Source organism: Myodes glareolus, chromosome 7, assembly GCF_982192425.1.
Source record: "Myodes glareolus chromosome 7, mMyoGla1.1, whole genome shotgun sequence".
NCBI classification, from domain to species: domain Eukaryota; kingdom Metazoa; phylum Chordata; class Mammalia; order Rodentia; family Cricetidae; genus Myodes; species Myodes glareolus.
In genome coordinates, this window is record NC_142032.1 from 81,637,531 (window position 1) to 81,664,884 (window position 27,354).

The window sequence follows — 27,354 nt, forward strand, 5'->3', positions numbered from 1 at the left end:
CATTCTACCTACTGAGCTAAAGCCCAGCCCAGTAATGCAGACATTTCTTAGTTCTGCTGAATTACTTCCACATGGAAAGATAAGCCGAATCATTGCCATTCTTCTAATTTCTATCCCCTGCTTCTGAAAAATCCACAAAATTCATGTGACATGCTCCATTTTAAGTGTGTATAGTGGTTTCAATGCAAATAAAATCAACACTGGTGAAAGACACATGTCAGCCAGCAATGTCCGTCTGTGTTCCTCCCATCTGTGATGCAGTATGTTTAGAAACAGATATGCACACAAGAGGGTTTGCATGTATGAATTCAGTTTAATCATACCAATTCTTAAACAAAAAGTTTCCTCCAAGAGACAAGAGTTCACAGTAACTGCAAAGCTTTACTCACGACTTTTAAAAATACCGGTCATGCTTAGGTGGCATTCAAAGGGGTAATAGACAGGAACCGTAAAAACTTTGACCAGGAACATCAGCGTCTGGCTTTAAAAATTACAAATACCGAAGCGTTTTGGTATCGGACACAGTTAAGTTTTGACACTGTTGGTTCATTGGATGAGTTTCTGGAAGTCTGGAAACCTGTACCTCTATCAGTGGGTAATGCGCTTATTCTAAACTAAACATTTTCAAATGTAGAAAACAAACTAGCAAGCTATACGTACAAAGAAAAGCCCTCTAAGACAAGCTCTCCACATGATGGATGCCAGCAGGGGCATGAATCCTGGAAGACTGGAATTGGTCACAGACACTCGGCCTGAAGTCTTACACCCAGGCTCAGCAATGGAAGCTGCATTCACCTACACATTAATGACAAACTCTGGGTTAGTATATGAGAAGCCAGCAAATTCATTTTGGTCCAAGTTCATGATGAAGAGTTTGTCAGTGGGAGTCAGTTCCACAGGCTGCCTGGTGAACTCTTTGTCGAAGTTGGAGGTGTCTCGCTTGTCTCTCTGCCAAATGGAAAGCAAAGACATTAACACAGAAGCCGAAGCAGCAGCAAGAAACATGACCAGGACATGCCAGTTACCAGAGGGCTGATAAAAAGCTCTGGAGCGGTCAGAAAGCCTTGTGCGGACAGCTTTTAGCAGATGCATTCCATGTACCGACTTTCACTTCATAGTATATGCTAGCTTTGGGGCAGAAAACTTGGTGCGAATTTTTTGTGAGAAAAAAAAAAATCCATTGATTAAAGAATTGCCCTAAAGAGGTGTGTGTGTAAGGGAGTACTATGCTTTGCCTTCAAGGTGAGTTACATTGGTAACTACTTCCTTTCACAGCTAACTAACTAACTAGTCATAGAGTTAGTTAGCGCTTTGAGTAGCCTAGAGGAAAATAACTCAGTAGCGACCCCTGTGGTCAGAAGCTGACTTCGTTGAAAGAAAAATGAGAACTGTTTTGAACATACTGCTCTGGTCAGGTGCGGAAAGCAAATCAGTGTTCACTGCGAGAGGCTAAGCACCGCCCACCTCATCCTCATGATGTCTGAGACTCACTGGTCACTGTCTCCACATCCCTGCTGGAGTCGGAGCTATGTCAGACGATGTGGTTCCAAGTTAGGCCAATCTCCTAGGGTCTACCTAACTCCTGTTTTAGATCCAGCTCTCAAAACAAGATTGGTAGGAGTTAGGCTTCGGGGGACTGCTCAAAAGCTGACAACAAAGTCAGATTTGAGCTTTCATGAGCCAGAGAGTCTCTTCAAAGACATTGGCAGTGCACTTTATAGGAAACACAATCCCAAACTGGAAGTAAGATCTAAGAAGGTGAGGTCGAAAAATGAAACACTACTCCTTTCATAGCTGGCAATCTAGCCTGCCTGCCTTTCTTCCTTCCTTCCTTCCTTCCTTCCTTCCTTCCTTCCTTCCTTCCTTCTTTCCTTCCTTCCTTCCCTGCCTGCGTGACTGCATGTGTATAGGTATCACTAGCTCCAGTTTGAGGTGGGTTCCACCAGCTATGTCAATGTGGGCTGACTAATGGGTCTTTCTGATGTGCTGGCCTCTCCAGGGTTCCTGTAAGTCCATTACTTCTTCCCATTCTCACCTCACCTGTCTTGAGAAGGCAAAGTTGATGTCCTTACCTCTCCTTGTTTGATGTATGAGAAAACTGAGGCACAGGTCAGTGAAGGGACTTGCCCAAGACTGCAGGAGTGGGCTCATGATTTGTGTCTGACCACAGAGCAGCTATTTTACCTCATTATAGCTGCTCTGGCTGGAGAGACGTCCTAAGGGCTGCCTTCACAATGCCTGGGATCCTCGAGCACGGGGTAGCAGGTGCCCGGCTGAAGCCAAGGTTGTGTCCCACTGGAGTTTGCTGGTTGACTCACTTGGATCAATCTTAGTAGGCTTGGCCCCTAACAGAGGGACTGGTTGATAGGGATTTCCTGTCGCCAGGCTCAAAACTACTTCTTCTTGGATGCTTCCCTGAGACAGGCAAGCTATTCCCTACTTCCTCCTGGGGTGTCTGAGTAGGGTAATGGGATTGAGAGGGACAAGCTGGCATCAGGAGGCCCTCTGGAAGAGTGTGGGCAGAGAGGGACAGGCTACTCATGAAGTTGTTTTCTACATGGCGGGCCATCTTTTGCTGTGTCCTAGTCACACATTGCGGTGTGCCTTTTGTGGAAGGTTCTAGGCTTGGGCACTCAATGTGCTACTTTTTGATCCAGAGGGAAACTGGGATGTCTTCGGTTTCTTTAATACTGTCTGGTTTTGTTTGTTTGTTTGGTTGGTTGGTTTGGTTTTTTTTTTTCTTTTCTTTTCTTTCTTTTTTTTTTTTTCTGCCCTGAAACTACAAGCCACAGGTCAGCGCCTTTCCCATTGTCTTCTATGCATTTACTGCTTTGAGAAATTCACGCTGTTTCTTTCCCAGGAGGGCAAGGCCCTTGTCTGTGCCTGTGCTACTGTGCTTCCAATGCCAGAAACAGTACCGAGCACACAGTAGGCTGTTCATGGGCACACAGTAGGCTGTTCGTAAGCACTCATTGAACCAATCAAAGAAGAGTTGATTAAAGGGGCACCTCCCTGCTTTCCCTTACTGAGGGAAATTACTGAGGCAGATCTTTCTTCACACTGAAGTAAATTGAGAGCAGTTACATCCATCAATCCTAAGGCTTACATAAACAGACACTGCTCTTGGAGTCAGGATGAAGTGAACTGAGTACGGGCAAGGTCTGGAAGCTAGAAGCCTCATGTGGGCGGGAGAAGGGCAGACCTGGGGCCAGAAGATAGGCAGCTCCTCTTCTGGGGTCTCTCCCTACTTAGCCATCCTTATCTGAGAGGATGTGGCAGAACTTCTCCTCCTACCAACTCTAACTTTGGAAGGCTTCTCTTATTTGCTATACGTCAATAAACCATGTATTCCAAATAAGACTTCCTTTTAATGGGCTTCATCTCCTGAGCGGTCTCCGAAAATCCTCCAGGATTTTACCCTAGCCTGCTGGGAGGGAATGGGCCCCTTTGTTGTGACAATTCTTTCTGGGGTTGTAACATCTGGAGTCACATGAGAACAGAAACACTCCTCCCAGGAAGAGTATTAACCCCACTGGCCTCCCATGGATCATTAATCACGATCCTGTCCTTTCTTGGAAGAGATCAGCGAGAATCCTAAGATCGTAAAGGGGTAGGTAGATTCATGGATCCAGACATACAATTGGTCACAGTTAACAACTTTAATTAATTTCTTCCATTTCATTTTTCTTTTTTCTTCAATTCTCCCAGAAGTTAAATATGTATCTTGCTTTATTTTGTAATGGTGGAAAATTGAAGCCTGTTTTAGGTGTGCTAGAGGGGTCCCACGTGACCGGCAAGGGTCACGTGACCGGCAAGGGTCATGTGCTGTGATCAGCAGTATTCTAAGAGGGTCTGTGGCTATCTGAGTGATTTACCATGAGAGGTGACACTCGAGATTCAGAAATAAGGCATAAAGCCAGGTAGCTCCCTTTCTTCACAAGGAGAGATAACTTGGTACCTGTCTGCTGACTTTGGGGGAGCTTTCTGTAGTTTGATCAAATATGGAGATTGTGTCTTTGGCCTTCTAGAAGAGTCCCTCTCACCTCTCTCCTTCCCTACCCTCCACACTACATGATCGCTGTAGAAACCTAAGTTGAGAGGATGCCCTCGGCTTTAAACTGTGGTCCGTAGAGAGACTAAGAAGCGTCAAAGACATCCATAGCCGATTTTCTTAGTAAACCCGGGGACTCTAGACTGCATCCTGCTTTTTGTTACTTGTTTTATGGCTGTCTTTCCCACAAACAGCATGCTGGGGGAGAGGGAGAAGGAGAGGGGCTGCATCTTTAATATTTCTCACCATGATTCTGGCACCCAACCTGACAGCTGGTGCTTAATAAGTGTTACCTGAATGGATGGAGGGGGCATAAGTGGATGACTGCAAAAATAAATAAAAATATTTCTTCTTGGATAAAATTCCAAAATTTTCCCTCGAGTTCTTATGTGATGAAAGCTGTGTTTTGGTTTCCTCTGATCTACAAAGTTGGTAGAAGAGGAAACAGTAGAAAGTCCAATTAATGATCCCTTACTTCCACAGAAGTTGCTGGGACCCGCCCTCAGCAAGGTACGCTAAGGGCAGGGAGACTTTGGCTTGAGTATCTATTCCTGAAAGCTGTGGCCCTTGAAAAATAATGTCAAGAATGTGAAAATGTAGAGTGTAGTGTATATATTTACATATATACTATTATCTATCTATCTATCTATCTATCTATCTATCTAATCTACCATCCATCCTTCCTACATTGTTTTCTCAGGTTGTCTCAGATCACTTGCCAATGGCCCAACGATTCACTGTGGTTTTTATTCTGAGCATATGTCCAAAGCCTTGTGACTTAGTAACCAGATGAAAGACCCTACATAACTTCCTTGGGAGTGTGTATATGGCTCAGAGATATTTGTTTTGTTTCAGAATGAACAGAGCCCGCCTGGTGTTGGGAGGTTGGAATGCCTCCTATTTGTATTGTCATGGACCAACCTTCAGGAAAATATTTCCATTCTCCAGATGCCAGCTGCCCCAATAATAAAATGAGGAGTGAGGTTGCCCTGATCTCTCCCTGTCGCTAGCATCCTAAGATCGGCAGCTAGGACATCAAGTTTGCTTCACATCATCTAAAAGGGACAGGTGCCAAGCTTGAAGCAGAGTGACATAAGAAGCCAGGAAAAAATGAACTATGAGGGTCTTTGCCTCAGCAGAACCCCAACTCATATTTTCTTAAAGAGGAGGAGAAGTTCTTCCCTTCATAATTTCTGTAGGATTTCTCAGAAACCCCAGAGGGCCTGGAAATCTTTGGACCTGTGATAAGAATTCCCTTTAGGACTGCCATAGAGGAGCAGGGAGCTGAGCTGTAGGCAAGGGTGAGGGGTCATCTGCAGTCCTCATCTGTCCAGAGGAAAATGAAGTCTCTCCCACCACTTGGCTTCTGGGAGCTCACTGAGTTGCTTGCTCAAGAAAGCTCAAACTTGGAAGAGCAGCGATTTTGTTGAGAAGCTTAAGAACCCTGGGCACATTCCTAGCTAGTGTCTAAGCTTGACGCTGGTGAGAATATGGACTCTGAACTCTGACAGTGTAGCCTGTCTACCCTACCCCATTTTAGGCCACCAGGCATTCCCTGAATGGTCTCCAGGCCCTGCTCTCTGGCTGGTTGAACACTGAGGCTATATAAGAGGCAGCTTCAGCCCCCTTTTTCCTGAGTTCCTTCCTTGGGCCCTACTTTGTAGTGTGGGTCCTCATTGTTCAAATAGTACAGTTTTCTTTGAAATCGCATTTCTTTTCTGTCTTTTTTTTTATTATTGTACCTTGATGCTAGGAGAAAAATATCAGAACAGATACTGCAGAGCAAATGAACATTTCCACAAACATCTTGCAAAAGGACATCAAACCGGAGAATGCAACCATCGTGGTTTGGAGAGCTGGTGTCTTTCTCAGAGCTCAGTATCCATTCTCCAACACCAGCGGTACACCTGAACAAACCCCCTCCCAACAGGCACAAGTCTGCCAGGCCCCGTCTTCTTGGCCAAACAAAGCAGGCCATTGTGATTAATGACATCTGGACATAGTTTTAAAGCACGTGTAACAAAGTGACTTTGTTTTTTTTTTATATATATATATATATAGGTTTGTTTGTTTGCATTTCAACAATGACAGAAATAAAAAAAAAGGCAAATAACGTTTGAAATGTAATGTAAAATCACGGTCCTTTGGGACCTTGCTAGAGTGACCATGTGGTTCCAGGAACAGTACCAAATGCCGTTCTTGAGTAGTTTGGGGGATGAGGGTACCAGTTTCAGACACACAGCGTTAGAAACTGCAGCATGGTGGTAGCACGCAAGCTGGTTGCCCTTTGACCCCGGAAGTGCTTTTAGATTGACTTGTCTAAAAGCGCATTCCTGTTTGCTTGGTTTCTTTCTTTCTTTCTTTCAGGTCTTAGATAATCGTCTTAACGTTGAGTTTAAAAAATAAAAATAAAATTTTATTTTTAGCCTGTTCTTTTCAAAGCTCTACTGCCTGCGGAAGAGGCAGTGTGGAGGGATTCCCTCTAGGGCAAAGCAGCCATACAGTTGGATTCAAGCCAAGCTCCCAGTCTGGAAAGTGAAAGGCTATTGTTAGCATTCAGCTCATCCATCCATTTTGTAGGGAGGATGTAGACTCGACGGTCGGGGTAAAAATGGCGGTGCAGAGAAGGAGGGAGAGAAAGCAAGCTTTTTCTCTCCCCAGTGGGCCTGCTAGCTGACATGCTGGGGTTGCACACAGTAGGAGGACTTTGAGCGTGTCTCAATTATGCAGCACTTTCCGCATGCCACCTGCATAATCCCATCTCCTCGAGATGCTCCAAACTACTTGAGGACATTTGGGTTCTGAAACATGGCCACTCTAGCCTCATCAGAAAAGAAAACACAGATGTAACTTGGCAATGATTTAAAAAAAAAATGTCACCATGATAGCTGTTGAGCTTGAATGACAGAAATGAAGGACGGAGATCTACAGATCTACTTAGCTCTTGACTTCAGGTTTTAAAAATTCAGAGTTAACAAAGGAAAATCCTTCGAATTCTGATTGGTCAATATTCCTGATGACTTCCTGGTCAGGAGGTGTTAGGACTGGTGGATGGCGGGTGAAAAACCGGTCGAAGTTTTCAGCATTTCGCCCACACTATGAGAGGGGGAGAAAAGAACTTGTGGTGGGTGGGAACAAAACAAAACCAAACGCCAAAATAAAGCAGAACTGAACAGAACCGGGTGTGGTTTTCCTCCAATCCCGTCCCTTTGGGAAACTCAGAGAGGCTGTTTTAATGATCAGAAATGAGAGCAATGTCAAATGCAAAATCCTCATGACCTTTGGAACATGACCGTGGGCTCCTGTCCTCCGAGTGCTGTAGTACTCAGGTCAGTCCTGGTTTCCTCTTGGGAAGTCAGGAGATGCATGGCAAAGGCATGAGATGGTGGGACTAGTAGCATGTGGCATGTCCCCACCCGTGTCACTCGTCCCCAGTGATTAATACTGACAGATTTCAATAATGACCCGTTCATACATCACCTGGTGAGCACATCATTTATAGCAGCAGATCTCTTTAAGTGCTCTTGGTCAGGAACAGTGGGTGCTAATAGTTCAACCGAATATAGTTTTCAAACACCAGCCAGCGGAGGGAGATCCCAATCAAAAGATCTCTGTGGCACCACAAAGTCCCTCTGGATTAATCATTGACCTTTAATGACAAGGCCCCAGAAGGTGAAAGCAAACACTTTCTCCAAACAGGAAACCTGATGTGGGATGCACATGCAGAATTCCTGCCTAGGGAAAGGAGAGGAGGTGCCACATCAGAGCTCTTGCCGATGCTCCTTCCCAGCAAAACCGTGTGCAGGGAAACCCTCGGCATCCTGGTGTCTATACGAGGTGCTGTGGCTTGAATGCACAGTGTTTCCCACGTGATCAAGGGTTCAGAGACTTGGTCCTCGGCTGGTGGCACTGATTTGGAAGGTTGTGGAACCCTTAGGAGACGGAACCTTGCTGGAGGAAGTGAGTTAGTAGGTGCAAGCCTTGAGGTTCTATACTTGGGCAGTATTTCCTGAATGCTCACCGCTTCCTGGCTGCTGATGCAAAGTGACCCAGACACCTTACACTCTTGCCACTTACCAAGTATTTGGTGACAATGATGAGAAAAGTAAGTAAGACAGGAGGCAACATCGACCTAATCCTATGACAATATTAGTCACAATAACGGCAGGTAATCTATGTTGTGTGTTTGCCATGGCTAGTCACCTGGCAAAGAGCTTTATCCAAATTATCTCATTTAACCCTCTCAACAGCATTATGACATGTATCATCGTTATGGCTTCAATGGACATGGAGTTATGTGTTCAAACAATTGATACTAACCAACTTGAAAGGTTATAGAATCTTTGGAACTGTGGCTTAGTTAATGGAAGTGGCTTACTGAGGGCAGGCCTTGAAAACGATATCCGCTTCGGATTAGGTTTCCACGCTCTGCTTCCTGCCCACCATGTGACCAGATGCCTCACATTGCTGCCGCCCTGCCTTCTGGTGGACCAATATCCTCCGAAACTGTGGCTCAGAACAGACTTTCCTCCATTAAGTTGCTTCTGTGAGGTACTTAATCACAATTCAAAGAAAGGAGGAGGGGACTAACGCAAACATTATCCTCCATTTTATAGATGAGGAAACTGAGGCCGGGAAGATCAAGTCATCTGCTCAAGGTCAAGCAGCAACCACCAGTGCTGTAGGTGGAGCCGGACCCACCTAACGTCAGAGTCAGGATCTTGGGCTCCAAGTTGATGTATACAGCCGAGAGGAAGTGACAGACTGAATAGTGGGATGGGGCAGAAGGGGGAGCGGAAACCATGGCTTAGGTGTTGCAGTTACTGTTTTGATTGATAGACAGCATGGTTACCTCAACAGCAGAGACAGAACATGAGAAAATTCAGAAAGGCAATAATTAGTGATTTCCATTTTGGGATATGATGGTTGTAAGATTCAGGGCAAGTCTAGCTGAGAACTAAGGGGGGGGGGCGCAGGTGTTATGGGGCTCAGGAAAGACCTTGAAAGAACCTTTCAAATGGCACACCAAGTAGGGGGGTGGGTGTGTGTGGATAGTAACAGGGATGGCCACCAGGCACGCTCCATGAAGCTGCCCTGCTCTATTGGCTTTGCTCAAGGGATCTTTTAAATTCATCTGCTAACTCTTCAAGGCACAGATTTTACTCCCATCTGCCAATGATGCAACTTCCCTCAACATTGTCCCAGACCAAGAGGGAGCAACTCAGACACGCTAAGGACCGAGAGAAACCACGGGCAGAAGCGCTGTCCCAAGGGAAACACCTCTAAAAAGTTGGGCAGGAAACTTTGCTAAAAGGAAGCTTTTTTTTTTTTCTTTAAATTTGAGCGTATACAGAAGGGACACTGGGGGTTGCCTGAGCTCTTGTCGCGTGAGGGTGAAAGAGCACTGATAGAAGACCTGCAAGTGTCTCTGTAGAGCCTTAGCAGAGGCACATGGACCGGCACCGTCGGAGGACAACAGCTGCAGCCTGAACAAAGTGAGCTCAGGGATGGGAATCTCGGCCTCTTGTTGATCACTGGCTGGACAACTCTGGGGGACATTTTTGAATGTCTTGGGCTCCTCTTTTGTAAAACAGAGGCAACCGTGGGTCTGATCGTTCGAGGTTCTGATGACAACAACAGGAAGTGATCTGTGTGACAAGGGGCTGGGCTGGTTTCTTGTTTCCTCTGTGAAGCATCTGCTGTGCACAGTGCTGAACAGGGCTTAGTTCAGAGCCACTTAAGTTTTAAAAACTGAAGACCACAGAGTTCAAGTTTTAAAATTCTCGCTAAGCTTAAAGAAATATACTTGCTGCTGGAAAGATGACTCAGTCAGTAAAGCGCTTGCCACTCAAGCATGAGCACCTGAATTCTGCCCCAGCACACATACAAAAAAAAAAAAAAAAAAAAAAAAAAGTCGGGCACAGTGGTGTGTGCCTGCCATCTCAGCTCCAGGGGGATGAAGGCAGAAAGATTCCCTGGGCTTGCTGGCCAGCCTCATTCAGTGAGAGACCCAGGCTCAAAGAACAGAATCGGAAGCAATTGAGGAAGATACCCACTACATCAACCTTTGACCTCCACACACACACACAAACATTTTACATACCACATACAAGTGTACCCATCAACTTTAATGGAAGAATAATATCTACATTGTGAAAAATTTATCTCATATTTACTCTGCTATGGGAAATTTAAAGACACAAATGATAAAAATAAAAGAACACGAAAAGGCAAATTTCAGATTATGCAAAGATATGAGATAAGGGAGTTCTAGAAAAAAGCTTTAAAAATGTATTTATAATTTGAGAGTGAAAAAGACATTTCCAAAGGGTTAAAACCAAGAAGCAAGAAAGAAAATTGTGCCTAATGATGTTAAAAACTAAAAATGTATGTGTAATTAAAAAAAGAAAAAGAAAGAAACAAAAAAACAAAATAACAAATAAGCCTATAGCCTAATAACAAACTAGATAAAATGTATTTGCAACATCAACTACAGAAGGGACCATTAACTTATAAATATGAATTATAAGTTAAGTGATTATGTGTGATTATGTGCTAATAAGAAAAATACAACCCAAAGGAAAATTATAAAAGGGGAGAATTAATTATCTTTTTTATGGGTGCAGGGAATTGAACTTGGGGTTTCACATACACTAGATGAGTATATTCCCACTGAGCTATATTTCTAGCCAGAGAAATCTGTTTTTAAAACATTTATATTTATTTTAAATTATGTGTATGTGTGGTAGATGTGGGCACTTAAGTACAGGGGCCTACAAAGGCCAGAAGAGAGAGCATAGCACAAATTCTATTCGGTCTGAATAATAAAAACGCAGAGTCAGATATTAGGAAGTGAAAACTGAAAAATCAGAGAAGCAGAGCAGCCAGCCACTGGAGTTCTTACCTCTATGCAATTCTCAGAAGGGAAGGGTATCCTGTCTCTACAAGTCCTCAGACTGAACTGCCTTGAGCTCCTGCCTCCTCCTGCTGTACATTCCTCTCTCCGCCCAGCCACATTCCTTCCTGTCTCTGTGAGTTCAAGGCCACTCTGGGCTACACTAAGTTGATCCAATCTCGAACAGAAAGAGTCACGCAGGGGTGGCTCATGGCACCCAGTACTTGGGAGTCACATGCCTTTAATCTCAGCACTAGGGAGGTGGAGACAGGTAGGGATATGGCTGAGCAGAGAGAGGAATGTAAGGCGGGAGGAGACAGAAGCTCAGCGCAGTCTGAGGTTTGGTGGAAACAGATGTAGTCAGGAGATGCAGTCTGAGGACGGGATCGTTCCTTCGCTCTGAGCATTGGTAGAGGTAAAAGAACTCTTTAGTGGCTGGCTGCTCAGGCATTCAGTCTTAGGATTCCTAGAGAGTCTGAGGATTCAGTGGAGGTAAAGTCTCTCTAGTGGCTGGCTTCGTTACTTCTCTGATCTTTCAGCATTTAGCCAGATATCTAATTCCAGATTTTCAATATTAAGACCAACTAGAATTTGCGCTACAAGGGAATCAGATTTCCTGGGGCTGGAGTCACAGGCTTCCTAATAGGTACACTGGGAGCTGAGAATGGGTCTTCCACAAGAACAATATTGTACACTTAACTGCTAAATCATCTTTCTAGCCATCCTGAGAAAACGATTTTTATAGAGTCGAAGTACACAAAATGTGCTCATATTTGATTCACAATTAAGGAAACGGCCTTTGAGCATGTGCTGGGCGAAGCGAGTGAGGGAGGTGTCATTTGGATGTCTCAGAAAAAGAACACTGCACGCAGAGGCTTGCATGTGCAAACGCCCTGAGGCAGGAATGTTCTTGCTGCCATCCCCAGCGAAGCCAGAGTGGGAGTAGAGTGACCAAGGGGCAGGAGGGACAGGGGAGGTCCCAGAGCACGATCCCCATGGCCATGCAAGGACAGGGAATTTTCAGCTCAGTTTGAGAAGCTCTAAGTGACGTGATCTGTTGGGTTTAACTGAGGTCACCAGGATTGTCTAGAATGCAGGCTGTGGGTGACAGGGGGTGACACTGGAGACGATGACTCCAGGTAGGAGACTGTGGCAACCTTCAGCTGAGAAAGGTTGAGGGCTTGGAGGAAGGGGGTTGCGGGGAAGATGCATTTGGACTTGGGCTGTAACACATTTGCATCTAGTGTTGACATGATGTGCAGGTGGGTGGGAACTGGAGGAGAGAAAGAGGAGTTGGTGTCCTTGAGTCTTTGGCTTGAGCTGCTTGGAGCGTGAGTACCACCAAGTGTTGAACATATTTGCAGGAAAGGGGACTGAAGCCGTGTGTTTGTTCCTTCATGGCAGGTTTAACATTACAGTGTGGAAGCCAAGGGGGCTGGTGGGGAGACAGTGTGGAGCAGAGAGTGTTGAGGACTAGACTGGCTTTAGGGCACTGGATGGAAATGACTATCATTGTCCAGAGGGGACAAAGGGTGGGCAGGGTTGTGAGTGGAGGGCCAGGTTAAGAGGGCTCATTGGTGGAAGATGGCATGTCATAGGGGATTTCTGCTTCTGGTTTTCTGAGCCTTGGATGTCAAGACCCAAAGGAGCCACCACTGGAATCTTCAGGGACCGTTTTTTTTTTTTTTTTTTTTTTCTCAAAATAAATAAGTAAGTAAGTAAGTAAATAAATAAATCCACTTCCCATCTCCACTAGAAGGAAGGCTGCTGATTTGCAGGGCTCCCTGGAGGCTGTGAAAAGAGTTGAGAAACCGCTTCTAGCAGTTCTGCCCCCACCCCCACCCCTTCCTAGAACAATGAAACCTTTATGTGAGATACCACAGAGGGGATGCAGGAAGTAGGGGTTAAGCAAGGGGGCAAAGCCACTGCAGAGCATGATTTCCCTGCTAATAAGCAGCATATAGGGCTGGCAGATCACAGCCTCCCTGTTAAGTGTTTCTGTGTTTTTTCAAATGGAGCTGTCACTGCCCATTAGTTTCAGGGGTGCTCCCTAAATGGAGACATCAGCCCCTGGGAAGCAGAGCCTGGGATCTGTCCTGGGCCTGCTGTGTTTTTGGAGAGGATGGGTAGCTTGGTGGCTGGGATCTAATTATCAACGTAGTCTGGGCCACACCTGCCTCCCTGACTGTCCTGGGTAGATACTCTAGCCTCATTTAGCGCCTGGCAGCAGATCCAACCTTCTTGTCATCGGGGTTCGCCAGAGAGGCCTCTGGCATAAGGACAGGGGATGAAGCCAACTAGGGTACTTAAACCATGGGCACCCATTCTGGGAGTGGAGTGAGCAGTTTTGCCTGATGGAATCATGCTCGCGCGTGGATCTAAAAGCCCAGGCAGAGAAGCTGATCTGTTGGAGCAGTTGCAAAGGAGACATGCCTACCCCCTTCAAGGTTTTGTCTCAGTAGGTTGCCGACGGCTTGGAGCGTGGCCACTAAGCGTGGGATGGGAGTGTGGCTCCGCAGTTAAGCACTCACTGCCCACACAGAGAACCCCGGGTTCCATCCCTGCCACCATGAAAACAAACAGATGTGGTGTTTGTTCAGCTGTGCCCAGCATAAGGATGTTCAAAAGGTCAAAAGACAGTAGAACCCATATCTTTATCCCAAGAGCCACTTTCCAAGATCCCCTGGGCTAGGGTTACCTGAAATGGTAGATATCACCAAACCCTCTATAGGAAGTTTCTTCATTTAACATATAAATTACACATAGTAAAAGATTAAAGACCAACAATAAGCAGGTCAATTATAATAATATAGTTCACTAAAAGATTTTTTTTCTTCTTCTCCTGATATCCTAATGGTTCTGGACACAGTGATTGACAGGTAACTAAAAGAAACCATGGATGGCGGGGAACATTCTAGGCCTTTTGCTTGCCTTGTCTCAAATGCATCCCATCGCCCAAAGTCCACATTCTTTGTTTGTTTTGAGTCAGGGACTCATTGTGTAGCCCTGGTTGGCCTAGAACTCCCTCTGTAGAACAGGCTGGCCTTGAACTCACAGAGATCTGCCTGCCTCTGCCTCCTGAGTGCTGGGATTAAGGGTGTGTACTGCTCACCTGGCTTCAAAGTCCACACTCTTTAGAATGCCTTTCTACGAGCACCTTCCGTGGTCTTCTGGTCCATTGCCACTCTGTCTTTAGCCACCAGCCTGTACCACACTAGAGCCTTCTGGTCCATCGCCCCTCTGCCATTATCCACCAGCCTGCGGCACACTAGAGCCAAGCCGAACTGTCTTGGTCCTGAGGATATTCACACGCCCTGCCCATCTCCACCTTCGTCCAGGATGTTTCCTCTACCGAGAACTTGTGTCTCCCACCTGTTCTACTTCTCTTTATTAGTTTCTACACACCCTGCTGCTAGCAGGGAGTCACTCCCTGAGAGGCTTTTCCTGGTCCTCCTCTATGTTCCTATAGCCCATGTGGACACAGGATCCAAGAAATTACTAGAGGAAGAAAATAAATTAGAACCATCTATTAACCAATAGGGAAAAGTGACAGAAATAATGACACATACAGTTGATGTATCACCATGCAAAAGTCTTTGAAAAGTTAATAAACAAGATGTAGAAAGATACCAAACAACATCATTTTGTATATAATTTCTAAAAGAATATAATAAGTTCTCATTCTATAAATTACAGTGTGTGACAATGACAGCTTTGTTTGAGGCAGGGTCTCTTTGTTGCTGCCATCTGTGTGCGCCAGACTCCGAACTGGCTGCCCTGAGAGTTTCTGGGGTTTTCCTGTCTCTAGCTACCTTCTTTAGCTTTGTAGGAACTGTGGGGCTTCTAAACCAAGCCCTCAGGTTGCTATGGAAGTGCACTAAACATTGAGACACCCCTCCAGCCCAGGAAGGGTCTTTTGTGTCTGATACCGAGTTTGTCTTGTTTCTGTTTTCTTAATTATAATTTAAAAATAGCACACCAAATATGTCTAAACGCCACCCCCTCAGAGAAGCTGTTCTCTGTCTCCTCCAAATCAAGTAGCTCCCACATTCTCACTTCTTGATAGTCTCCACTAGGACATCCCGTTCCATGTTATCAGTAAAACACACCACCTATGCACCTCAGTCTGTCTCATGCATTCTTTTGTTCACCCCACTATCTCCTACTTCCTCTAGAATAGAAGATCTATGCGGGCACAGTCACTTTTGTTGTTGTTGTTGTTGTTGTTGTTCAACACTCTGTTTCCGAGACCCAGGACAAGCACTCCATGTTATTGAACGGATCAACAACGGAGCCTGTTCCGTGCTGATGATAAACCGGGTGCTGTGTAGAGCGCCTCCAGGCATCCTGTCTCATTAGCCCACATAGCTCTACAAGGTGCTCATCATACAATGAGGGAATGGGTTTACAGGGCTTATATGTCCATGATTTGATCCCACAGGTGACAGACTCAACCCCTTCTATCAGTCATCTCCCTCGGTAAAAATAAACTTCTAAAGGGCACCAAAAGAAACAAAGTCTACCAAATCGTGGGTATTATGTAGGTATGTGTGCACTTGTGAGGAGGTTGCACATGCCTGAGGGTACAAACACTGTGTGAGTACAAGATAGGCCGGAAGAGGATGTTAGGGACCCTCCTAGTGCCTCGAGATAAAGTTTATTTCGGAACCTGAAACTTGTCATTTGGGCTAGCCTGGCCGGCAGCTAGCTAGCTGCAGGGATCTGCCTGTCTCCCCTTCCCCAACATTGGGGTTATAATGCCTCAGTGACCTTAACATGACCCTAACAGTGACTCTTGTTAACCTGGCTTTTATGTGGGTGCTGAGAACTCTATCAGGTCCTCAGTCTAACCCACTGCATTATTTCCCAAGCCCCAGGTCCTAATGGCTTCATTAAGTGACTACTTTGGTCTTTGCTCCGGGTGACTGGGTGAAGAAGTAGATGGATGCCTTTTATCCTTTAAGCAGGTTTGGAGTCATTATTTTTAATGCACTTTAAAAAAAAAAAAAAGACTAACTGGAATACCCAGTAAACGTTTTCCATGTCAATAAAGTATCTTTTTTTTCTCATTTATTCTTCACCATTCATCCTAGATTCACATGGCTGCTTGAAATAGACTGTCATAGTTACTCTCCTTTCTATTTGTCTGCTTTTAAAGATCCAATCCCACCAATCTGAGAAATAGGTAGGGGAAAGATTATCTCATTGCAGCAGGAAAATTGAAAAATTGACACTATATTTGGGGTCCCCTTGGAGTAAATCAGAAGAGACAAGATCCAGGAATTTTTTGGTTCTGTTATGGGCTTTCTACGGTACCCTCACCCTCCCAGAGTATGCCCTCCACCATGCATCATGGCCTGGTAAGCTAAGACAACCCGAGTACAGCCCTAGCTTCATCATTCCCAGCAGAACCTGTCAGCACATTAGCTAAGCTTCCAACAATCGCACATTCTGTTATGTTCAGATGGATTCACCTCGTGAGGGCAGTGATGGGCAGACACCCCAGACTTTAGACTGAAGGCTTCATTATTCATGATGCTATTATTGTGTTATGCTCAGTAACAAGATTCACTAGTAGGGTCATTCCACTTATTACGGTCAGCCATTTTCGTGTGACGTTTATTACCAAGCTTAAAAGGAAGCTTTGTACTTGGAAGTTGCATATGAATTCAGGTGAAGATGGTGGTTGCATGTGATCCCGTGTAAAAAGTACAAAGACTCATTCTGTTTTGAAGCTAGGTAGCGAACTGAAGTAGTTACTGCACCTCTCAGAATGGGGCAGTTGGATCCTGCCCTTGCCATTCTTCTGTTGATTAATTCTTTAGAATCTTAATAATTGTTTTTCCAAATCTTAAAAAGATGAAACAGAAAACTTAAGAAAAACATGGAAGTGTAATCAAAATTTTAGAATAGGAGCTGCTGCTGTTCTACACATCCAATGTTCAGCACGGCTACATCTGATGCCAAAGGCTGACTCTGTTCTGCCAGTGAACATATGGTGTGGTCATGGTATACTCTGGCTAGTGTGGCTCTCAGAGGCTCTGTCCTAACCCACCCAACACGGAAAATTCCTCTCCAGTTAGCTATAAGCATAGCAAGAATCTGCCACTTAAACTCAGAGGTTCAAGTCTGGCAAGGTATAGAGCTGTGAGGTGTGGGGACTGTGAGGTGCGGGGGCTGTGAGGTGTGGGGTCTGAGAGGTGTGGGGGGCCGTGAGTTGTGGGGTCTGTGAGGTGTGAGGTCTGTGAGGTGTGGGGGCCGTGAGATGTGGGGGCCGTGAGATGTGGGGTCTGTGAGGTTTGAGGGTCTGTGAGGTGCGGGGACCGTGAGGTGCGTGAGCTGTGAATTGGGGGCTGTGAGGTGTGGGGGGGGTCATGAGATGGAGGAACTGTGAGATGCGGGGGTCTGTGAGGTGCGGGGGGTCTGTGAGGTGCGGAGGTCTGTGAGGTGCGGGGGGCCGTGAGGTGCGGGGACCGTGAGGTGTGGGGGGGCATGAGATGGAGGGACTGTGAGGTGCGGGGGTCTGTGAGGTGCGGGGGGCCATGAGGTGCGGGGGCCGTGAGATGCAGGGACCGTGAGGTGTGGGGGCCGTGAGGTGCAGGGGCTGTGAGGTGTGTGTGGGGGGCGTGAGATGGAGGGACTGTGAGGTGCGGTCTGTGCGGTGTGGGGAGCTGTGAGGAATGGGGGGCTGTGAACTACAAGAAGAGCTGCAAGGTACAAGCAGGACCTAGGGCTTCAGTTAGAGATTCTAGGAAAGCTGCATGCTCACCCAAGAAGGGTCCTTTTCCAGTACTAGCAAGACTCACTCCTTTGAAAAGACATTTCAAGCAGGTACACACACCACTTCCTGAGTTGTTTTGAAAATGGGTTTAGGGATGGCGCTATTTTGGGCTTGTTTTTAAAGATATGCTCTTTGTTAATAACAAATAGACTTTGTTAGTTCTTTCTGGGTTACAGGCAGATCTTAACTCTCCAAATTCTACTGTCATTGGATATGACTTTTTATAGAGTTGAAGTTTCTACCAGAAGTAGCTGGGGAGACAGGAAAATCAACAAACACAGCGTCATGAAACGGGAAGAACTTTGAAAGGAGGAGGCCTAGGAAATAAATAAGTTGCTAAAGAGCTTCCTATGCAAGCACTGGGGCCTGAGTTCAATCCCAAGAAGCCATGTAAATAGCCTGGCATAGTGGCAAACACATGTAGTCCAGTACTGAGTGGGTGGAGACAGATTCATTGGCCAGCCAGCCTAAGCTAAACTCAGGTGAGCACCAGGTCAATAAGAGACTCAAATAAATAGATAGATAGATAGACAATAAAATAATGGACAGAGCTGAGGAGTGACATTTAAGTTCTCCAGCCTCTATGCACGTATGCACCCACACACAAACATGCATGGACACACACACACACGCACACACACGCACACACACACACTCAGAGAATAGAGAGATTCTGAATTTAGCTTACAGATACACAGTTGTCCCTCATTGGTTCCAAATATCTTTTTGTCTCCTTAAGTAGCTCAGTTCTTGGATGCTGCAGATCCTTATATAAAATGTGGGTAGAACCTATGTACGTAGAGTATGAATCAGTTGACATAGGATACCTAACGTGATGCGAATGCTTTGCAAGCAGTTTTTAACCTTTTACATTCCGGGAATGATGTCAAGATAGTGTTCTAACATGTTCTACAGAGACACAAGATTCAATTTCTTTAAAAAAAAAATTTCATCCATGGTTGGTTGAATTCATAAATATAGAACTTGGGGACACAAAAGGTCAACAGTATTCACATATTCAAGAACGTATTAAAAGAATAAGGCAGAGTTTAATGTGCTGATCTCTTTCTCCAAGGCGAAGAGACTAGAGCAAGGAACAGAGGTGGCCCACATTCAGATGGGTTCAGAAGGGGAATTCTGGGCTTTCAACTAGGTTGGCATCTTAATTGGCTAGTGTTTTTTAAAAAAATCAACCAAGATTCGGCAATTTTGTGTATATGTTTGAGTATATATGTACACATAGAGAAAGTTGTATGTAGTTATATGCAGTACTTATATGAAACATGAAGTATTTCTTGGCTTGTATACTTCTCTACAGTGTTCTGAAGAAACTAAGAAGTAAAAGTCACTCTAAGAGAGGGCAACAAGGCTCCTAGCAAGAGGGGTTGGACACTTAATTTCACTGTGTAGCCTTTAAAAAATACTCCTTGAAACATAGCTAAACATAATAAAGGCAATATTCAGCAAGCCAACAGCCAACCTCAAACTAAATGGAGAGAAACTCACAGCGATCTCACCGAAATCAGGAACAAGACGAGGTTGTCCACTCTCTACATATCTATTCAATATAGTTCTTGAGGTCCTAGCTAGAGCAATAAGACACCAAAAGGAGATCAAGGGGATACAAATTGGAAAAGAAGAAGTCAAACACTCACTGTTTGCTGATGTTATGATAGTTTACATAAGCAACCCAAAAATTCTACCAAGGAAGTTCTATAACTCAAAAGCACTTTCAGTAATATAGCAGGATACAAAATTAATCCAGAAAAATCAGTAGCCCTCCTGTACACAGATGATAAATGGGCTGAGAAAGAAATCAGAGAAACATCACCTTTCACAATAGCCAAAAATAACATTAATATCTTGGAATAACTATAACCCAACAAGTGGAAGACCTGTATGACAAGAACTTTAAATCTTTGAAGAAAGAAATTGAAGACACCAGAAAATGGAAAGATCTTCCATGCTCTTTGGTAGGTAGAATTAACATAGCAAAATTGACAATCTTACCAAAAGCAATCTACAGATTCAATGCAATGCCCTGCAAAATTCCAGCAAAATTCTTCACAGACCTCAAAAGAACAGTACTCAACTTCATATGTGAAAGAAAATAAATAAATAAATAAATAAATAAATAAATAAATAAATAAATAAAAAGCCCAGGATAGCCGAAACAATCCTGTACAATAAAAGGATACAGATATTAATCCACACACCTACGAACACCTGATTTTTGACAAAGAAGCAAAAAATATCAAATGGAAAAAAGAAAGCATATTTAACAAAAGGTGCCGGCATAACTGGATATCAACATGTAGAAGAATGAAAATAGATCCATACCTATCACCATGCACAAAACTCAAGCCAGACACACTGAACCTCATAGATGAGAAAGTGGGAAGTACACTTGAACACATTGGCACAGGAGACCACTTCCTTATTATAACCCCAGTAGCACAAACATTGAGAGAAACAATTAATAAATGGGACCTCCTGAAACTGAAAAGTTTCTGTAAAGCAAAGGACACGGTCAACAAGACAAAACGGCATCCTAGAGAATGGGACAAGATCTTCACTAACCCCACATCAGACAGAGGTCTGATCTCCAAAATATACAAAGACCTCAAGAAATTGGTCATCAAAAGAACAAATACTCTAATAAAAAAAATGGAGTACAGACCTAAACAGAGAATTCTCAACGGAGGAATCTAAATTGGCTGAAAGACACTTAAGAAAATGCTCAACATCCTTAGCCATCAGAGAAATGCAAATCAAAACAACTCTGAGATTCCATCTTACACCTGTAAGAATGGCCAAGATCAAAAACACTGATGACAACTTATGCTGGAGAGGTTGTGTGGTAAAGGGAACACTTCTGCACTGCTGGTGGGAGTGCAAGCTGGTACAGCCCCTTTGGATCTCAGTATGGAGATTTCTCAAAAAATTAGAAAACAACCTTCCTCAAAACCCAGTAATACCACTTTTGGGTATATACCAAAAAGATGCTCAATCATACCACAAGGACATGTGATCAACTATGTTCATAGAACATTGTTTATCATAGCCAGAACCTGGAAATAACCTAAATGCTCCTCGACTGAAGAATTGATAAGGAAAATGTGGTAATTTACACAATGGAGTACTACACAGCAGAAAAAATAATGACATCTTGAAATTTGCAGGCAAATAGATGGAGCTAGAAAACATCATATTGAGGGAGGTAACCCAGACCCAGAAAGACAATTATCACATGTACTCACTCATAAATGGCTTTTAGACATAAAGCAAAGAAAACCAGCCTACAAATCACAATCCCAGAGAGCCTAGACAACAATGAGGACCCTAAGAGAGACATACATAGGTCTAATCTCCATGGGAAGTAGAAAAAGATAAGATCTCCTGAGTAAATTGGGAGCATGGGGACCTTGGGGGAGGGTTGAAGGTGAGGGGAGAGGCAGGAAGGGAAGCAGAGAAAATTGTATAGCTCAATAAAAATCAATTTAAAGAAAAGAGGGGAAAATACTCCTTGATAGTTTTACACATGAACACAATGACTCTTAAGTATTACACTGTCTTCTGTTACCCCACCTACACTGAACCCCTTCTCTATCCCAGAAAGTCCCCCTCCTATTCCCACGTCTTTCCTGGGTGGGTGACTTACTGAGTTAATTGGTACTATTAGCATGAGCATGGGCTGGTCATTATCTATCTATTGGATTACAAGCAAGGTCCCTGTGGCACTGAAGAGAATGACACCACTCTTTCCAGAACTCATGAATAATAGTCAAGAAGGGGTGGAGCCTCATGAACACCCTCCACCACTTACATTAAGAAATGTAGACAAGGCTCAATCTTCAGTTGCTCACTGCACAGCTTTGGATGTGATTGGAAAGGGTGATTTTTCAGATTTTCTTTAAAGGAAGATCAAGCATGAAGTAATGAGGTCAAGAAAGCCCTCAGGCCTATGAGAGCAGGCAACTTCCAGGTCATGGATGACTCAATGGGAGAAATGTCAACGGAGTGTCGGAGTATCAGGAGCTGAGTGCACCAGAAAGGAAGAGAGAACAAATGGTCGCTAACCAGAACCAGCTAGAACCAGCCACCTTGCCTAAGTCTGTGTGCAAAGTTAGGTGGTGCAGTCGACTTCACAGTAAAGAGAGACTTCACAGTAAGGAGAGGCTTCACAGTAAGTAAGTTCCTGAGAAGAGGTTTTTAAGATGAAAACAATCAGTCAGAAGAGGACCAGAAAGGAGTCAGAATGGATAACTTGTCTACACAGTGGACATCTCCTCTCCCAGCAATAGAGAAACATATCCTTTCTTTCTCATCATGCTTTGCCTAGCCAGAAACAGAGCTGCTCTCTTGGCTCTGGGGGACAGATGACCCAGGCCAAGCCAATTAGCATAATCCATCCCTCTGGTGACATGCAATTGAAAAGAAGCATATGGCCTACTGTTCCCTCATAAGATTAAGTCTAAAGCTACCAGGAACTTACAGGAAAAGACTCTTTCGTGGAAGTTTCTGGGAACCCCAGGAGCCGAGCCGTTTGCTGCCCTGTGCCGGTGATGTTGGCTAAGCATCCATGTGAACTTGATCACATCAAGAGATGTCAGACGAGCATGCTTCTGGGATTCTTTCCAGAGACAACTGGATCTCAAGGCTCTAACTTATTCAATGTCTAATCTGCCAGTAAACTTGAATTTTGAATGGACTTTTGGAGCTGATGGAACTGTGGAAGGTGGAACCTACCCAAAGGAAGCAAGTTGCTGGGGATGTGCCTTTGGCCCACCTCTTTCCTGTCCCTTTCTGCTTTCTAGCTGCCACGCCATGGGCAGTTCTGCTCTACCATGCTTTTCTGCCTCAGACAGCCACATACATAAGGAAACGGCTGACCGTGGATTCAAACTCTGAGCCCAAATAAATCTCCTCCCACAAGTAGTTTCTGTTAAGAATTTGTCACACAGGTCAAGGTCTTACTATCCCAAGGACCACAAAGTCTTCCGAGAAGAACAATTGATTAGAATTAGCGGAAACAATCAAAGGGGATAGGGAATGGCATCTTCTTCCCACTGTTTGAAGCCATAGGTCAAGTCACACCTTAATAATCAAGGGTTTCCCTTAAAAGTCAGCATGAATCAGGAGCCTAATTGCAACCCCAAGAACTCTGGTTAATGTGGAGGGAAGCTGGAAACAGATGTCTACGGAGAGATGGGAGGATGGGGTTCAGAGCAGGAATGGAGGGAAGTCACACAAAGAGGAGATAATGGTGGTCAGCATAGCTATACCCTGATAGGCCGGGAATTTTAGGGCCATTCACTTAAGCCCACCTACATGTCTCATTTTTTCCCCAGTCACTCAGGAGATGGGATTTTCAGGGGAGAGCAAGGGCCTTGAAGCTTGAGTGACAAGAACTTGAGGGAAAAAAGCATTAGGGCTTACCCAGGGGATTTAGTAAAAGGTGACCTGGAAGGCGGAAGCCACAAAGACTGCACCAATTGAGGCTTCATGCTGCCCGTCTTCACTCATCGCTGATGTTGAGGATGCTGAGTTATGGCTCCATTTGACTTTGGACCCACTTCTCTTTTTGTTGGACAGTCTCCCTGAATCCTTTCACTTTTCTTCTTGAGTCCCCTCATCTTTTAGCCATGAGCTTTCTGGGATACTGTGATTATCATTACAGCCTACATGCGGGTTGACCAAAGATTCAAGAAACGGTCCTATCGAATATCTATCCAACGAGGACTCTCCCTCAGGGAGGTATGTGATGTCAAGATTAGATAAAGAGAAATTTAACCCTCACACCTGTGTGGCTAAGCTTCATTCTTAAGAGAAGAAACATTACAATAGCAAAGAGCTCTCTGGTGGGCTCTAAGGTGAAGGGGTAGGACTTTAAATCAGTTGATGCTCAGACTTAGCTGCTGGGTGACCCTGGGTATGTTACTTCGCTTGCGGATCTGAGTGTGTTTCCTTAGATGTATCGGGAAATGAACATTAACTCCTCTCTCAAGGGGTTCTTGTGTGGGAGCAATGCATTCAGTCAAGTCCAAACAGCTCTACATTTTCTAGGAAAAGTAAATAATTCGACTACCATAACTGACTTGTTTTTAATGCTATAAATAGAAATGGCATAATAACAAAGCCCTGCATCTTAGCTTTGTCATATTTCCTGAGTGAGTCACTTAGCCAAACCTCTGGCCCTCTGTTCATTGGTTGACTAAAGGAGCTGACTTTCCCTTTCTAAGGCGCTCTTTCAATACTTGACTCCTATTGTACTCTACTACTTATTGCCACTCACATCCTAAGAGTTCCGTGGTCTCCCAGAGCACAGGCATGTCCCATCCATCATCTCTCTTCAATCGCTGACTTCCCTTCCAGGGCTCAGCTCAAAGTCACACACCTGGCAAGGGATTTTGGAACTTCGCTTGTCCCAGGCACTCGATAAAATTTCAAATATCTGAAGGGAGCCTGATCTGATCTTTAATCGAAATGGACTCTCCATGGGGACAGAGAGAAGACGGAAAGAGAGATGGGATGACAGATTCAGGCTGCGTTTCTAAGCGACGCTGGCCTACCTGTTGGCTAGTATAGGTATTTTTGTTATGGTCTCTGCAAACGCTGCGCCACAGGCGTGCACACAGAAACCCCAGAGTAGACTATCCAAACCTCTCTCTCCAGAGCCTAAGCCTAGATCCACCTTTAGGATGCTACCCTACCCTGTTCTAAGTCCACGCCTACTCTCTCTGTGAGACATGAAACCAAAGCTTTCAGAAGAAGGCAATCTGCATCTTTTCCAATTCTGTCAGTGAACCAAAAAAAGGTGCGAATATACTGCTTATTTGTTACAGTATTTTAAAATGCATGTTAAGTCATTTGAACTGTAAGAATTCTCAATCTTTTCCTTATTATGAAATAAACACTATTTGTTGTCATGGCTCTCCATTGGCATGATCCCAGACTTTACCAGGTGCTCCAAATTCATACAAACGTCTTTCCAGGGATTTCAGGCAGTGCAGAGTTCAGAGCTCAAGTCCTGATTCTGCCACCCTCTGCTGCTAGATTGTAAGAAGATTTTTAACTTCTTTAGACTTCCCCCTCCCCCATCACTACCATGACAATAACAACACCTATGTTGAAGAAGCTGTTGTGAGAAATGACATGAGATGATGCCTAAAAGACACTCAGGACAGTGTCCAGCACAGGCAAGAACTCAATATGTTTTCTAATATGTTTGAATGATGTAGGTTTTATCAGCATTACTTTAAGTCACAATGTTCAAACAGCTATTGTTCTCTTGAGTATTTGGTACTTTGGAGGGGTTAAGTTCAATGCTTAAATAAATCATACCGACTAGAAGTTAGATCCCTTCCTTAAGCCTTGAATTTGGAGTTTGAATAGCAAACACACAAAGGTTACACTTTCTGGCTTCAATTCAGAAATGTCAGGACATCAAACACACCTTCCGCCACATGCACACGGAGACACTTACTCATACAGTAGAAAGGGCAATTGGGTTTGGAGGAGAATGTCACACGAACCGAGCTGCAGCTCATTAAGAGGCACTGAAGCTTTTGACTTTATAAACAATGCTTTCAAGTGACAGAGCTGCCGAGAAACCAAGTCCTATGGGTAAGAACTCTTCCTGAAACAGTGACACCTTTGGACTCCCAAAGGATATGGGCAATGTGTGTGTGTGTGTGTGTGTGTGTGTGTGTGTGTGTGTGTGAGTGTGGGCTGTAATCCATATATGGAAGTCAGAAGACTATCTCAAGTGTTGGTTCTTGGCATCCACCTTATTTTGGATATTAGGCAGGGTCTCCTTGTTCACAGCTGCATAGACCAGGATAGCTGACCCTCGGGCTTCTAGGGATTTCTGTCTCTGTCTCCCATCTGACGGTTGTTACAAGCACATACCATTGTGACCAAGGCACTCAACTCATAAGTGGGTTCTAGAGGTTTGAATTTAGGTCCTCATGCCTGGGCAGCAAGCCCTCTCCCCACAACACCATCTCCCCAGACCCAGCCATTTATTGTCAAATTTTGAAAACAGCATAGATCTTAAGGAGGCCAAGGAACTCTGCAAGGAGCCTTATATCTTGAAAGATTTCTAGGCTCTCTTGATGTGGAAATGTCTGGAAATGACGAGGCTTTATGTAGCTAGTAAAGATAAGAATGATCAACAAGGGCAGAAATGACGGGAGTCAGCCTGTTGGAGATGGGAAAGGCCAGACGGGCAGGCTGGAGAGGGAAGAAGGAGGAACCAAGCGTGCTGATCATGTCTCTATGGGCTGGATGGTTGCTTACAAGTCAATGCAAGGAGGTAGAGATGATTTGTCTACTTTGGCACTGGAGACTGAATCCAGAGTTTCTTACAGGCTAGGCAAATACTCTCATGGACCTTAATAGTTGGTGGTCTTTCTATTTTTGCTTTTGAGACAAGGTCTCGCTGCATCACATAGGCTAGCCTGAATTCATTCCAAACAGGCAGGTCTGGAACTTGGAATCTTCTAGTGTAAGCCTTCTGAGTGGCTGGAATCATAGACCTGTGCCACCAGGACCAGCTGAAAGATGATCTTGATAGCTACTTCTCAGAGAGAACCCATGATCAATCTGCTCATATTTCCAGGGACTGGTCAAGCCACACTCGCCAACAAGGGCAAGTGCATGCACATGCCAGCACTTCAGACTCTATGGACTGCATGAAATGGTTGTCCTGTTCTTGCCTTCCTTTCCCTGTGCCCTTCAGATACCTGCTTCTACACTGATGGTTGGATAAGGTGATCTCAAGGTCATCTCAACGAGGCAGCTAGACAGTGGGTTGCTGCAAGACCTATGTTAGGACATTCCTGGGAGCCTCTCAGAGATGGAATGGCGGAACCCCAGGAAAAATCTCAAACAGGCATTTCAGTTCCACGATGGCACACTAACATTTCTCATACCCTGACGTCAGTGTACCGTTTCACAGTAAAATACAGACATTCAAAAAGGCACAGTCTCAAAGCACCCTCTACCATTGCACAGCAAAATTCTGAGATGAATCTTCCAGGCATGAGGATGCTCTGGCCACAGTTCTCAGCATCAACAGGCACCTCAACTGCTGTGTCTTTCCACTGACAGAAGGAATACAACTTACAGGGTGAGCACAGCCTACTCTGTGCCCTGCGAACTGTGCTCTGAGCAGCAGACGCTTTCCTGACAGTTATTCCCTTGGATCTTCTTCCACCAGGACCAAACTCTGGTATGCTGGGCTTTACACTGAAAGAACAATAATGTGATTACTGTTCGCCTATCTTCTGTGCCATAACAGGTACTGAGTTGCCTACAAGATACTGGGAACTGGAGAAGGCCTGAGGATGCTGAAGTGAGCATACCTCTAAAGGCTCCCAATTGGCTCTGTCCTACCCACGTTCCCACAGTCTCCTGCCTGGATTATTGACAGAGCCTCCACAGTTGCTCTCCTCAGTTTCACACTTTTGTCCACTTATTAGCCTACTAGCCAGTATAATTCTTCCAAAGCCTAGTGTTAGACCATTATTTCTCTGGTCACAGTATGTATTAAAAGCCAAAGATCATATAGTGCTCAACACCATCTCTCCTTCCCAAAGCCTCCCTGTTTTTTCTCCTTACCCA

General features: G+C 44.7%; 1 protein-coding gene across 2 annotated transcripts in view; it reads right to left on the reverse strand.

The window, feature by feature from the left end:
• Positions 1-293: 293 nt before the first annotated feature.
• The window catches only part of Prkcb (protein kinase C beta), a 344,919-nt gene continuing 317,858 nt past the window's right edge, over positions 294-27,354 (reverse strand). Inside the window, exon 17 of one of the 2 annotated variants that reach the window (XM_087908489.1) lies at positions 294-948. In XM_087908489.1, the coding sequence (XP_087764615.1) occupies positions 796-948 (153 nt within the window). In that variant the 3' untranslated portion in view covers positions 294-795. Of the gene's footprint in view, positions 949-3,568; positions 7,148-27,354 lie in introns of those variants that run through there. The other variant, XM_087908488.1, reaches the window with a different exon arrangement.